Source organism: Lissotriton helveticus, chromosome 11 (genome assembly GCF_964261635.1).
Source record: "Lissotriton helveticus chromosome 11, aLisHel1.1, whole genome shotgun sequence".
NCBI classification, from domain to species: Eukaryota; Metazoa; Chordata; class Amphibia; order Caudata; family Salamandridae; genus Lissotriton; species Lissotriton helveticus.
Genome location: NC_136072.1, coordinates 54,555,172 through 54,570,561, shown reverse-complemented (window position 1 = coordinate 54,570,561; position 15,390 = coordinate 54,555,172). Strand labels below are relative to the sequence as shown.

The following is a 15,390-nucleotide window of genomic DNA, read 5'->3' as shown; positions in this document are numbered from 1 at the left end:
CCTGTATGAAAGAAGATCTAGATTTCATCAGAGCCAAAGTCCGTCTCTCTTCTTAAAGCTCTTTTTCTGTTGGTCACACTCAGTTGAGTGAGAGCTGTGCTGTCAAGCCAGACCAAAATAAACCCCATTTCTCAAAAGTGACGCCATTTCAGCATGCATGACTGTGCACAATCTACAATTAGAACACTGGGATGTTGTGAGCTTCACTGAAGACAATGGAGTGCTCTGGGCATCAAATGGCTGGCAGATGCCGGAGCATCAACTTTCAAATGCTTTCCTTTCACAGCTGTTGCTGTGAACAAAGGCCTCATGGAGCCTGAGGGGACTTCAGCTCCTGGTGCTCTGTGAGGCCTTTATTTTACTCATTAGAACATTCTGCCTTCTATAGGTGGAATGTTCTAATAGCCTTATAGCCCTCTATAGCAGACTACACCCGCCATTAAAAGCCTACTCCCTAGTTAAAGACACTCACCTTCGGTTCGGGCCTTTAACACTGGAGCGGGCCTTTAATGGCCGGTATAGCTACTTACAGGAGGGCTATAAGGCTATATTAAAACCAATGCCAACATAGAGGTAATACACAGGCCTAGCCAGGAGTTGATAAAACATCTCCTAAATTAGAACATTGGAATGTTGGGAGTTCCAATGAGTACAATGGAGTAGCTCCAGGCTTCTAATGGCCAGTATAAACCTGAAGCTCAAACTTTTCAAATTTTTGTTTTACCTTTCTCCCTTTTTAATTTAGAACATTCTACCCTTAGAAGGTGGAATTTTCCAGTAGCCTAATTGCCTTTTTGCCTTGGGCTATACCGGTTGTTAAAGGCCCTCTTCCTCCTTATGGGGTTCAGGGCCTTTAACAACATGTATAGCCCTCGGCAGAGACCTATAAAGCCATAGTATGCTTTCTAAGATGTGACTCTGGGCCAGCATTCCAGGAGTAATTTGGAAAATGATGTGAATTTAAATTTGAATCCATTCAAAGTGATTAGATGTGTGGATGAAAATGTATGTCCTTCTTTTTTAAATGCCACCCCTGGAGGTTAAGATTCTACCAACCCCCCTGAGGCAATTTCTCTTATAGTGATTTATAGACCTTCTAAAGATTCATTCTCATTTGAATTTGACATCCCAGATAGATCTATTTTTTTAAGATGAAATCATTATTATTGGTCATTTATTCCAGAATTCCAGGACTAGAGAATAATGTGTGGAGCACTCTGAAACAACTTCATTAAGAGCATCCTGGACTGGCTACTTCCTGTTAAGATAATCCAAAGGTCATTGGTTGACATCAACTTGAGCGGCTTCATGAGGCTACTCATTTTATCATTTCAAACATCCTGGGTCCCTATCTAAGACTCCTACAAATATCTTTAGTACCTTAAAACATTAAGAACATTTAAAGAGTTGTAAAGGGTTAATAGTAAATTATTGGGATATTTTTCACTAAGGTGTTCTGACTGGCATCAAATATACAATGATAGCAAATCTTGACCAGCATGTCACTAAGGGCCATATGTAGGAAGCCAAATTGTGATTGCAAACGATGAAATTCACAGAATTTCAGCGTTTGCGATCACAATTTGGCTGTGTGCAATGTAGGTAGGCAAATACCTACTCGCAACATAAGGAATCGCAAAAATTGGGATTCCTTAGTTTGCGCAATCATTTAGAGAATCGCAGTTTGCGATTCCCTAAATGCTATGCTAGTGTGCATCGCAAATTGCGATATTGCCTTAAGAAATCGCAAATTACCACCAACTTCAAGTTGGTGGTATTTTGCGATTTCCATTAAAAAAAAAACTTTTTTGCTTTTTTGAAAGTGCCATGTGGCACAAATACATGCCCTTAGGGCATGTGTGTGCGCCACATGTGCACACAGGCACATTTCAGGGGTGCAACAGGGTGTCCTTTTGGAATTCTTGTACCCTTGAAACTGCGCACGCAATTTGCGAGTACCTCTTGTTTACTTGCAAATTGCGTGCGCAAATCCCATTAATTCCTTTGGGCCCCTTGGTCCATAGGAATGAATCGGAAGGTATTCCTTGATTGGGAATCTCAATTTGCGATTCGCAATTAAGGAATATTAAGGAATCGCAATTATTTTTGCGATTCCTACACACATTCCATTTTACGAGTCCTTAATAGCGATTCTGTAAAAATAACTATTAAGGACTCGCAAAATTGACTTTACCTACATCTGGCCCTGAGTACCTCCAAGTGAAACGCATCCCTGTTCTTTACTTTTGACCACCTTTTGTTTCCCACTGGTGTTCATCATAGCAGTGAATGACCAGATGTAGAATGTGGTATTCATGATAGAGGTTTCCAATAGAAACCTTACATAACATAAAGATGGGTAAATGTGAATAATCATGATGTTGTTGAGGAAATAGACAACAAGATCAAAGCCAAAGGTGTTTATGGCGTCACTCAGAACCCTGATGGGAATAACATCCACTTTAATCACATTTTGGCCACATTTAATTTTATGTTGTATGTACTCCACCTAAATCAGGTTCCCGTGCTTCCAAAATATATCCAGGCACAGAAGAGTAAAGAGAGGACCATATATATAATTTAAGAAAAATACTATATAAAAAATTTGGCCTCCATGTTCACTTTGGTTTATCACTTTTGTGATGTCACTACAGTGAATTACCAGATTCAGATCCTGTTATTCATGCTAATGGCTTCCACTGTAAGCTATATACAACAAGATCATAACAAATGCTTTGGATATCCTCCCCACTATTCAACCTGTGCATGACAGTAAAATACCATCTGTTCCGGCTGGTACCTCAGAAGTCTAACATAAGGTACTGTCAATGGATAGTGAAAAAAAAACCCACTGGTTTGGACTTTAAAAAATACAAAAACTAAAATAAATTGTCCTCTTTAGAAATAAAGGCCTCTACTTAAAGTCAACATTTCAAACCCAAAGGCCATTGCGCACCACAGTACTCACTTGCCGATGAGTGGAATAGCCAGGGAGGTTTCCGGCAGACGCTTGGAGATCAGGAGCAAGAAGACAGACTGGGCCAGCAGGACAGATATGGACACTGTCATCTTCTCCCCACCTGGAAGGAAGGAGACTACATTTGAAAAGAAGTCCTAGAACAGGGAAGGAATTGAAAGAGAAACAGAACCATTGGGCAAGACAGGACACCCAGGTGACTGCTGTCTGGTAGCGTCCGCTGATGTATGATTGGGGCAGTGCAGGGCCTGCCCCTTTAGTTTAATTTTCTCAATACTATTGGCCCTAGACTGTGACTGTATCAGAGTAGCCGCTGCATGGCATTACTTTCTTTACTTGGCCATTTTTCGCAAACATATATCTTAATAATGTGCTTTTTGTTCCCTATATCTCCCAGTGTCTCACACAGGTTTCCATGGCCAACAAATTTAGCTTTACCCCTTCCAGCACTACACAACACTTACGTTCTTTGGTACCCAGCTATAGACTTGCATTCCCATTATCACTGCCCCCTCCAAACCTATTAGGATTTAAGTGGAATTATTTAGGGACAAATACACTTTTAGTGAAAAATAATATGAAATACACTTGATACAAAGCTTTATATGGGAAAGGTATTCTGGACTAACATCTATACTGTGGCAGAATGATCCCCTAATTTGCAACATCACCCAAGGGCCAAAGCTGTACTATGACACAGGGGTGTAGTTATCAATGGAGCAGCAGGTGCAGCGGCACCGGGGCCCAAAGCTGGGAGGGGTCCTTTTCACCATATTATGGATGTTTTAAGGACCCAGAAATCTGGCAAACACAGAAATCTAAAAGTTTTTACGTTACCATCTGGAGAATGCAATCCCTGTTCACGCTCATTGTATTTCAAGTTGCAAAAGGAGTTCAGTAAAATCCAATTCTGATTGGTTGGATCAAATAGCGCTCACCAATCAAAATCATGATTCAATACTCCACTTTTTTAAAATTCATGTTAGAACAATCTCAATTTGGAATGACCCAAGAATTTGCCTCTACACACCTACAGAATGTTGCTTGGTGCAGGTGAGAACATGGATCCCCAGATCTGATAGCTAAATTGGAGCCCCCCTTCCTCTCCCTCATGCCCCTCCACCCACCGACAGCACATGTGCACACGCGCAGCGCCATGCAAATAATCCACCCTCATTACTTCATAACTCACTGTCTGCGGGCAGGTAAAAGACGAAGTTGGCCAAGCAGGCGATGAGGATGGAGGGTGTGAGGATGTTGATGACATAGAAGAGGGGCTTGCGTTTGATGATAAGGTAGAATGTGACGTCCTGGTACTTGTTGCTGTCCATCGGTACACTTTTGTCGATATTCATCTTGGCTGGTCGATGAACTATCTCCCACTCGCCATTTTCTGGTGGAGGAGAAATATCAGAAAGTCAAAGGTAGAAGGGGTTGTCTCTTTGAAGCTGGATGCCTTGATGGCTACTCTTAGGCGTCTGCGAAATTGTGATTTAGGAAGAAATAGTGTGAATTATGCATAATTACGCTAATGTGAATCCGTAATTTATTGCTATATTTTGGCGCGACATGAGTCCTTGCATCAAGGTTTGCAGTAAAAAGGCATAAGGAACAATATTGCAGATAACAGCGCCTGCTTGCTTTCTGGTTGTTCGCAAAGTTCCTGCACTCCCATGCTATTTTTTTGCCACGAATGGTGGCATAATTACATGATGTAATAATGGAGTAATTTGGGGAATTTCGCATAATAAGCTAACACAATTGACCCAAGATTATGCAAATTACAAAGCGTAAGTCAAATTTTGCCTGGGCCTCCTACTCATATGATGTATAAAATAATACCTAAAATGTTGTCACATGATTACCTGACGAGGCCTGAACTACACATACGCCCATCTCACTTACATTGGAAATGTCTGGCTCAATATTCCATCTTAAAATCACTCTTCCTGTGTAACTTCGCACACCAGGTAAATAACTTCAGTGAGTTAGAAAATGAAACATTTGAACCCCCTGATGATTCCATTTAAAAGCCTTCAATATCTTCAACTTCCATCTTTTGGCAATAGAAAGAGAAAAATAACTAGGAAAGCTTTCACCAAGCACACACCTATAGCCATAGGCAAGGACATAGTTTACTGCAGCTTAAACCATTGTTAGGGGGAGGTCTGTGGCACTATTTCAAAGATTATGAGTCAGGCAAGTTCTACCGTGCCCGTGATGCTGTAGGTCAAGTAGATAATCTTTGTGAGAAGTATGGACCTTGTTCTTGGAGACACAGGGACCAGTTGTTCCTGCAGGTTTACTGAATTGCTAAGCATCTTCTCATCAGAAGTCAAATTGCACTAATGTTCAAAGGGTGACCCTAAATCCCTAGCAATCTGGGTAATATAACCAACACAAAGAGTTGTGGTTTCTTATGAGTGAGGTGGAAATGCACAAATACCAAATCCATAGCAGCAGAATCTCATAAACTCATGGATACATGCCCGATAAAGTGTCGACAGAGACGTGAGGTATTCCTAATAGTTTGTGTGAGTGCCATTTAAAGATAATAAAAAGGTTGACGTTTCGACCCCTGCAAGTAATTTAGCACAGGGTCATCATCAGGATTGGGTCAATGACATTCAAAGGAAGCATCTCAAAAGGCAGCAATAAAACAGGCTCCAGAGGTAGGCGTAGCTGTCATAAATGATGAAGAATTATGTCACATTCAAATTCTCTCCAATAGACAGGTAGGTTCAAGAACCCAGGCAGTGCACCGTCACAGTCCTGTGTCTATGTGTTCTCTCTGATCTTAATCCCCCTTCCCCACTTTCTACCACTGGCCCTCATATAGCCTAATAGCCCACCGTAGTGGGCTATACCAGCCATTAAAGTCCCGCTCCAGCGTTTAAGAATGGAGCGGGCCTTTTAAAGCTGGTATAGCTAACTATGTAGGGCTATAAGGCTATTAGAACATTCCGCCCCTAGAAGGCAGAATGTGCTAAAAAATAAAACAAAGGCCTCAATGAGCCTGAGGGGATTCAAACCCCCTCGGGGTCACTGGTCAATTGAGCTCCCAACATTCCAGTGTTCTAATATTTTTGATCACTGGTTGAGGGTTGAAAGACGGGCAATAGCATCACTGAGTTGGATACTGCACACAATGCCTCCTAACACTTCCTACTCTGCAAGGCACTGCACTGTGATGGTCTATAAGTCGTATGAGAGGCAGTTGCGCTCTCAGTCTTAATTGAGCCTGACAGCCCTTCCAACTAGTGAATAAAAACATTTTGACATCTAAAGAGGAACAGATCAAGAAAAGTCAGCCACAGAATACACGTTTTACATCTCAGGAATACTAGAAAGGTACAGGAGGAAGGCATACTTACTGTCTGTGTGGTACACAACATGCAAACCCCATAAGTCATGTTAGTAGGAGTGTATGTTCCACTTTAATATGAAACTATACACTTGAATAGTTGATAGCAAATCATTTATCAGTTAAATACTGGAATAATGATAGTTTAAAATCAACCTTACACATTTTATCTGGCTTTGTGATGTCACACAATCAGCTAGACTCTATTGTACATGAACTTTAATGTGGAGTTTCAGAAACAAATTAATTAAATAGTATTTTAGTGAACCCAGCAGGCCACAAGTCCTCTTTGGTTTGGTTTAGAGGATGCAATTTTTATAAGCATCTCCAGACCAATAAAGGGTTGAGTTGAGGGGTATTACCATATACAAAAGAATCCCATGAAAATTTACCAGAAATGGTTGCATTATAAATGTCAAATATTTCTAATATTTCTATTAGAAATTCATACTTTACATCACTTTAAAGTTGAATTAAAAAAACATTCTTTTGAAATAAAATATTATTATATGGATTTCCCCCAGTTCAGATCCTCCGTAGCCACTAGTAATTTGTTTCTATCCTACTCCCTCACTGAACTCAGGATCCTTCTGCCTCAACCTTTCCTCTTATCTTTTCTTTTAGGGCATTTATTGTACTGTCCCTTCACTGATAACTTCAATCACACAAGACGTTTTACATAAATAATTCAAACAATAATACTTTGCCTTTTGCTTTGGGAAGGCCGATTGAAAGCGAAGGGTCTACTCACCTGTGAAGGCCTCGGTGTCGATGATGATGAACTCTACCATGTACATCTTGTCTTTTTCCGGGTCGTGGTCTACATGAAGCTTCATCGTGATCTCCTTGGCACTGTAGGCTAGAGAGCTGAACCAAAACGGGAACAGAGACTGTTGATTGTTACTGGGTATTCAATGCAACCAGATGTCCATCCTCTCTGTCTTCTCCCTTTCCATCATGGAGGTCTAAAAATATGTTAGCATCTTCTATTGTGTAAGTTGTGCTGCTCTTTTGTAAATCTCCTCTATATAATTTTTTCCAATTCTCCCATCTAATGCTATGGACTTGGACCCCGATTCACAAATGTTCTTCGCAATGAGAAACCTCAACGAGAAACACCTGCCTCTACTGCAAGGCCACTGCCGCGAGTGCCGAGGGCGTTTGTGAATCGGGCCCTTGGAGTATATCCAAGTCTGAGGGTGTGGTTGCTGTTATGACTCTGGAGATACCCGATAGATGGAAAATAAATCAGCCTAGTCAGCTAAATGACCCTTAAGTCCAGTAGAGTCTAGAAACCATGAAGGTTTAATAAAACATTAAGGGCCATATGTATCAACATATTTCCCCATAGACACAGAATGGGCAAAACCCTTTGATACATCTGGCCCTAAATGGCTATACAGAAGGCTAAATCATAAAGTTAGTCGAAATACATGTTAAAAAGTATATAGGAAAATAGCACAAGGCTCAGTCCAAAGCAGTAAACAGAATTCCATGAAGTCAAGTCTAAGAGTAAAATATTTCTATGTACCAAGCATTTTTGATTTAAGGCTCATTTAATTGAATATTCTGATTTATTTTCTGTCTAACTGGTATAGGTTGGGAAGCATTGCCTCATATAATCTTGAGGTTAACACTGTCCTTGATCCTGTGAAAGTGATTTATGTTAAATTAGCTAATAAGTAAGGTCTAAAACCTTCATTCAGGTGGTGGAGGACAATTGCATAAATTCACCAGGCTTCAATTGCTGAGAGGAGGCCCAACTCAATAGTTTGTCCTGGTAGCTTTTTGCAGTTTTCTATATCTCAGGTAAAGTTTAAATCTCTAGAGTTCCAGGTTTCTGATTGTTTAACAATAGACACTCATTCTTCTGAGAAACCCCCTGTCATTTATTTTTCAGTGGTAACATTTGTTGTAGTCTGAATTCTAGGTGGAGGCTTATGTGCCAACCCAAAGTAATTAATGCTCTCAATTGGAGAGGTGGTTATAAATTTCATTATTCCATTTATCAGCCTGGTGATGCGGGGCAGGTTGATGCTGACAGACGGCGGAATAGGTATTATTTATTTATTTAATTATACCTATTCCGTCGTCTGTTGACTTCTCCGCTCCCAATCAACCCACCCCTGCCACACCGCATTTACCTGTGCCGGCTGCCGCTGTCATCATCCTCCATATAATATTACTAAAGGAAGAAATAACATACTCAAGTATGTTAAAGAATTATGTTGATCTTGTGTTTTCATGGCTCTAATATTCTTAGAGACTACTATTTTAATAGGACTCTACTAAGAACAACAAAACAAAAGTTCAGTTTTTAATTTAAATAATATTTTGGTGGTCAATACAAAGTAAAGCCTTTTGTTGAGTAACATAATTTCCGCTCGCGCCAATTAATGAGTAATGGGTTTCTGGGTTTATGATGTCACCAATACCCCTTGATGGCAATGTCGGGCCAGAAAAGGAGAGTGTAACTGCAATGTTGGGCCAGAGAGAGAGAGGGTGACTACAAGACGGTGTGTTGTGTGTTGTGTGTGTAGCTGTGGTTACACCAGCAGAGGCTCATCTGAATGTGCACAGAGGGGTGAGGCTGGGCATGTGAGGGGGAGGAGAGTGTTGGTGCACTTTTAAGTATATGTGTCAGTTTATCTGGCTGTCTTAGGCTGGCCAAACTGACATGCGCACTTAGGATTCTCTAACCCAGCTGTATTGCCCAGCTGAGTTGGAGCAACAGCACAGATTTCATGTGGCTGAGCGAGTGTTAATACAGCCCATACAGGCCAATTACCACGCTGCTCAGTGGAGTGCACGTATTGGATGGGGAGTCAGTGATGCTGTCCCAAGGACTGCTGGGACCAGGAACTGGATGCAGAGGGGCACGAGGAAGCCAGCATCATCAGGTGCGTTTTTTAATTTTTTAATTTTTATTATTAAACCGTCCGCTGCTGTGCGCGCTCCCACACACTCCACCTGCAGCCCTCCCCACAACCCTCCACCCGCCTCACCACTCTTTATCTTTGTGGGCCACCACTGATGTATGCACACGTTTCAAAAAACAGGCGCACACTGTATGGGGTTATGAATAAGACATTAGGTTTCAATCTCAATTCAGTCCCATACCTTGCAGTCAGTAGGAATGCTAGATAATCAGATAAGCAAAACTTCTGCAGTGTGCTTCAAGTCTCATTTTGATTTTGGCTTTGACCACATTAATTATCTTTGTGTATATAGGAGCCAAATTTTACCTGAACTTCAAGGAGCAGTTCTGCCAATCGAAAGGAAAAAAATTGACGTTGATGGGGCACGTGCTGCGGAAGATGGATGGGGGTTGCCAGGACATAAAGCCGTCATTGGAGACCAACACGTTGCAGTAGTAAGCTACATTGAAGACTGCGTCATTGCTGGCAGGAAGGGAAAAAAGAAAAATAAATATATATATTTCTCACAATTTGCGATTCCTTATTTTGCGATTGCATTTAAGGAATCGCAAATTTTGCTATTCCTTAAATGCAAGGTAGAAAGCACCAAAAAAGTGCAATTTGGCCTTAAGGAATCACTAATTACCACCAACTTCAAGTTTGGTGCAGATAGTGCTGATCTCTAGACACGTGTTTCTGGTTTATTAACCGTCATCAGTAGAGAATACAGTCTTTTACTTTGGGGTTTGCTGAGTAGGCTGCCAAACCGTATATCAGGTCCGGTACCACTCACTGGCGTACAGGTGCTTCATCCACGAGCTCGTCAGTTCAATGCCTTAACCAAACAGAAGTTCACTCGTCAGGAAAGCCGCCCGACAGTGGCATTTCCAAGACCGTAGGAGCACCATACTCCTAAACCAGGAACCCAACTACCCTGGAGGACTCCCACCTGGATTCATGGCCCTTTGGATCCCCATCTAAGCCCGTACATTGAAACATAAGGGTTTCACACCGCCCGGCTTACGCAATTCCGAGCGAAGCCCTGACAATTCGCAATCCTCACCAGCGCCTGACCCAGGCCAAACCGTGGACACTGGCAGGCGTTCATAATTACAAAACAGGCAACTGATCACATAGTCCTGATGATGATCCCGGTTTACTAGGAGCCAGGGGATCGAAACGTCGACGGTTAAAATAGTTCTGCAATATATCCATTGTGTTCACAAGATTGCAGTAACTGTTTGTCAAAGCTTGCTGTATTATATAACCAGTTGCAAGAGACAATTGGCTCCAACGTTTATGCATGCTATTTCTTTCCCTTACTTTTTCTACTTTTTCCTAACTATATGTTTTCTTACTCTTGGATAGGTACAGGATTGTGCCCTATCTAATGCTTATAAATGGCCTTTCCAAGGCGTTCTATCTTTCTATTGATTTGAATAAATATTCCTTACCCGGCTAGGTATAGGAACTGAGAGTATAGCACTGATTCTAGTCTATAACTTCATTGTGGATTTAATCAACTCATCCTTAGGACCTTTGTTTCCTTTAATAGTTAACTGAATTCAAACAAACCTGCAGTACTTTCCCCTCATTGTCTCTGCATAACTACACGGAGAGAAGTTGAAAGACGTTAAAATATATTTTTGTGTGTATAGTACAGTAATTGCTAACATATCATATTAATACATACAAAGGTGTGGAGAATTTAAGTGCTGTGTTTGAGTACTTGCCTACTGAAAAATCCAGTACGTGTCTCACCCCCAGAAAAGGCATCTCAAACCCCTGGGGTCCATGCACCCTGGTGTAAGAACTACTGGTCTAGATACACCCAGGTGTCCTGGTTGACACATGTACATATGTTAGCAGAGATCTACTTATGGGAAGAAATGTGTTCTTGCATTTTACTGAATACAGGTAACCTATGATGCAGCATTACGTATGAGGAGATCTGCAATATCCCACTAACAATTTGCATATGCAAATCATGAGTGGCTTAATGAGCCATGCTTTGAGTACTCACGCTCACCAGAAAGTACTCATACACATAGTTTCATGTTCTAATGTCTTACCCTCTTCCTTTCTACAGGACTGTGTTCCTGAGACACCAGGAGAAAATGGAAGCTACACCAGTGATGAAGAGGAGTAACTTCATGGATATGGTAGCCATGGACATTTTCTAACCACCCCCATCATGGCTAGGATATTGTTTTTTGAAAATGTTTACTATCTGCATCATTCTGATTGTGTACACCAAGGCACACGGTCACAGGCACCACAACATCTTGATCTTGTGTCATACAAGTAATGATGTTGTGTCTTGAAATCCATACGTTACCATTAGTAACAACCACAAGTAACTGGGACTTATGCTTACAAGGTTGGCCTACAATTTTTTTTTATAACTCTTTTTATTAATTGTGCTCAGCAAATTAACCTGTCAGATACATACTTTGGATTCGGATTGTAAGATATACATTTATCCAGTGAACCACCTTAAGGCTTTACTGGAGGCGACAGAGCAGAAGCTTCGTCAATGGACTACCCTTCCCTACAGGCCCCAGAATGCTTGCTAGCACCCTCAAACGTTCTCCCATTTCTTCGGGCACCCTCTACTTAAGTAAATGGAGTGTTCTGCCTGCATTCCCACTTCAACCTAAAATTCAGTATGGGAAGTATTCCTTTCCTCAAGCAAAAAATTCTGTTCCCTCTCCAACCCAAGCTACAGAAGGGAAAGTGTTGGACTTTGGAGGGCGACAGATTAACTATTCTTACACCAACCTGCCTAACAATAGGGAAAGTGTTTGCCTCTGGGGATGAGACACACTTAATATTTCCACTCAAATCACTTCAACACTGATGAAAGTATTGGACATTGGAGGGATAAGATTTACTATTCCTACAAGAGTGGGGAAAATGCCAGACTACGGGGGGATAATGTTTACTATTCCCACCCCAACCTAATCAATAGTAGGGCAAGACAAACTTTGGAGGGGTCAGATTTTACAACTCGCCTGATGACCTTGTATTTGTTTAATTCAAGCAGGATGCATCTACACCTTCATGTGAATCCACCATTACTGTTTGTCTATTAGTGATATTGCAAATAAAGTATATTAGAACATTGGAATGCCCATGCTTCTAAGGGTCAGTAAAAGCCTGCAGAGCAACATTCCAATGTTGTTTGAACAAAGGCCTCTCAGAGCCCGAGGGGATTTCAGTCGGGCTCCTGAAGCCTTTGTTTTATTTGTTGAAACATTCTGCCCTCTATTGACAGAATGTTCTAACAGCCTTATAGCCCTTCATAGCTGGGCTATACTGGCCATTAATGTCCTGCTTCCTTGTTAAACGCTGGAGCGTGTCTTTATTGGCCGGTATAGCCTGCTATGGCGGGCTATAAGGCTATATTAAAGTAGATCGTTTTTTTGCTGATTGGGATATTGTGGTTAAAATACCTGCTGTCCCAAAAAATCCAACTTTACTTGTCAATGTAGAACCTCTAAAAATGAAGATTCATTTACTATCACAAAGATCAGTGTAACTGTAAACCAGATGACCTCTCTGTTACTTCAGGTCTCGCAATTCAGACTTTTTTCCCAGGAGTACTTACTTGTTAACAAATCTCAAGAAAAAAAGGAAATTCATGAGGACTGGACAGGGCTTCCCAGCATTTTGTCTGAAACAAAATCTGGTGGCATGGGTTGATGTTTGAATGAGTAGTATGCCGGAAAAACATACACAATTATGGTGCTGGAATGTACATGAGCTGGCAAATTTGATGGATGAATCAGATACCCTAATCTTTCTACGAACTTTCAATATTTTGATGTTTCTGGAAATTTGGAAAGAACAAAACCTACTAATTATTGGTTTCTAATAATTAAGCATTCCAGGCACCCGCTCATCACAGCAAGGTTGACCTAAATAAGTCTTTCCTTTTACATTACTTTTAGTTTTGCTGTCAAGATTGAGGCAATTGATTTTCAATTGAATTGGCTGCAGTACATTAAACTACACTTTCATTCCCCGGTGATAATTCTCAATATGTACCTGATTAGGCAGTGAAATATTAAATACTTAATTGTTCTCATTGCAGAAAATCAAAACTCCTAAACGTCAGCTTCCAAACAGCAGCTTAATTGTCTCTGGGGATTTTAACTTTCATTCAATCATAACTAATACTTCTGAAAAGCAGGGTAGTAATATGGCCCAATTTTGCTGTGAAAATATGTCATTTAGTCTCAGTGATCCTAAGTAAAACCTCCACAGAAAATGCATTAACAGTACCGACTTTTAAAAATCTGAAACATAGTTCCGCTATAGATTATACTTTTATTATGGAAGATTTGGCCAGCAATATTTTACACTATACCATCATACCGAGAATAGAAAGTGATCACAATCCTCAAGAACTAACCTTAGATTACTCTATCCGACATGTGCAAAAATCCAAGGTGCTACAACAAATTTCATCTGTTTATAATCTGAAAATAATTGTCTGGCAATCAGATAAACAAGATGAAATATTGAAATTTGCACACATTTTATTTGGAGAAGTGATAAGGCAACTGAACAACTAATGGTGGTTAAATGGAAGTTCATTTATAAATCTCGGGTGTACAAATTTGCACCAAAAAATATGTTAAAAGCAAAACCGCTTATATATAATATCAAAAAGTGGTATATGCATTATACAGTCAGAAACAGCTTTCAACAGACTCCCCTCTCAAAGAAAAACTGAGGAGGGTAAGGAGGGCCTATTGCCAAGAACTATAGAAGGCTAAAATGTCTCACCAGCAAGAACTATGGAATAGATTGTTAAGTGCTAGTAAGGCTAATATCTCCAAGGCTTTCTGGGGGATAATTAATTAACTTGAAAATGCTGTGATCAGGGCCTGAAGTGCAAATGTCACGGAAAATGACTGTGGTGATTATATCGCTACCTTTTATGGTCCTGATAATTTCTCTAAAGATTGGGGAAATGGAGTAGATGAAAGTGTACCATTTTGAATGAGGTTGAGTAGCCAAATTGATTCTGCACTGGGGTTAAGATTAACTTCTTTAAGATAAGATGAAGTATCACCTTAATACGACAGATTAGACCAAATGGGGCCGGGCCCAAATGGTCTTCCAAATGGCATTTTTAGAGAAAATACTGAGGTTTTTACTCTTCTATATAATGAGGTTCTACTAATTAATGTGGTTCCTGAGACATGCAAAGAAGTGGTGTGCAGCCTACTTACAAAACTGGTCCATATGAAAAACTAACCAATTACTGAATAATATCCCTAACAGATGTTGAGGCAAAAGTCTTTGCTACCAGTTTTTTGGTGGGATCTTGAAGAATGGTTGGTGGACAAGCATCTAATCTCAATCAATGAATCAGGTTTTCATAAAGGTGAACCCACAGTTACTAAGCTATTAACCTTAACCCTGATGTCAGAGAGATCAATTTTGAAAAAAATTAAATCTATATGTCCGTTTTTTTATCTAAAAGCAGTATTTGACTCTGTCTCACGAGCTACGCTACAGAAAAATTATTAGGATGGGGCATTCCTCGTAAATTACCGTACACAATTATATTATATACAAACACTTTGGTTCAGGTTAAGTTAGGGAAGGGCCTTGATCTGACTCAGCGAATCAAAACCATTATTGGTGTTAAACAAGGATGTGTACTTGCTCTGTGTTTCTTTAATCTTTTTATTTCTAATTTTTACCAGCATTTGCATAAAATCAATGCCCATCCACCTACGTTTGTAAACTGTTGCATAAAATATTTACAATATGCGGACAATATGATCCTACTTAGTCCAAACCCTATAGTGTTACAGTGATTCATAGATTCTTTTGAAGAATATACAACTATGAATTGTTTTGAACTAAATATTAAGAAAATTAAGATAGGGGCATCATTCGCCAAGTCTAAAGTATGGCATGCTAAAGAAATGACAATGGATGTTGCTAGAAGCTATAAATACTTGGCAATCCTAATTGATGCTAAGGTCTCTTTTAAAGATATATTTTAATGTTTTAAGAGCTAAGACATCATCGTCTATCTTTGCTTTTAAATTATTATGAGATCTAGGTGTCAATCGTATGACCATCTGGTGAAAATTGTGAGAGCCAAG

The 15,390-nt window shown here is 40.2% G+C and overlaps 1 protein-coding gene across 1 annotated transcript in view; it reads right to left on the bottom strand.

The window, feature by feature from the left end:
• LOC144792908 (acetylcholine receptor subunit delta-like) overlaps positions 1 to 15,390 on the bottom strand; it is a 120,493-nt gene that overhangs the window by 37,832 nt on the left and 67,271 nt on the right. The window contains exons 5-8 of the mRNA XM_078668111.1: positions 9,587 to 9,742; positions 7,093 to 7,208; positions 4,170 to 4,370; positions 2,969 to 3,080 (exon numbers count right to left, since the gene is read on the bottom strand). Of these exons, the coding sequence (XP_078524237.1) occupies positions 2,969 to 3,080; positions 4,170 to 4,370; positions 7,093 to 7,208; positions 9,587 to 9,742 (585 nt within the window). The remainder of the gene's footprint in view (positions 1 to 2,968; positions 3,081 to 4,169; positions 4,371 to 7,092; positions 7,209 to 9,586; positions 9,743 to 15,390) is intronic.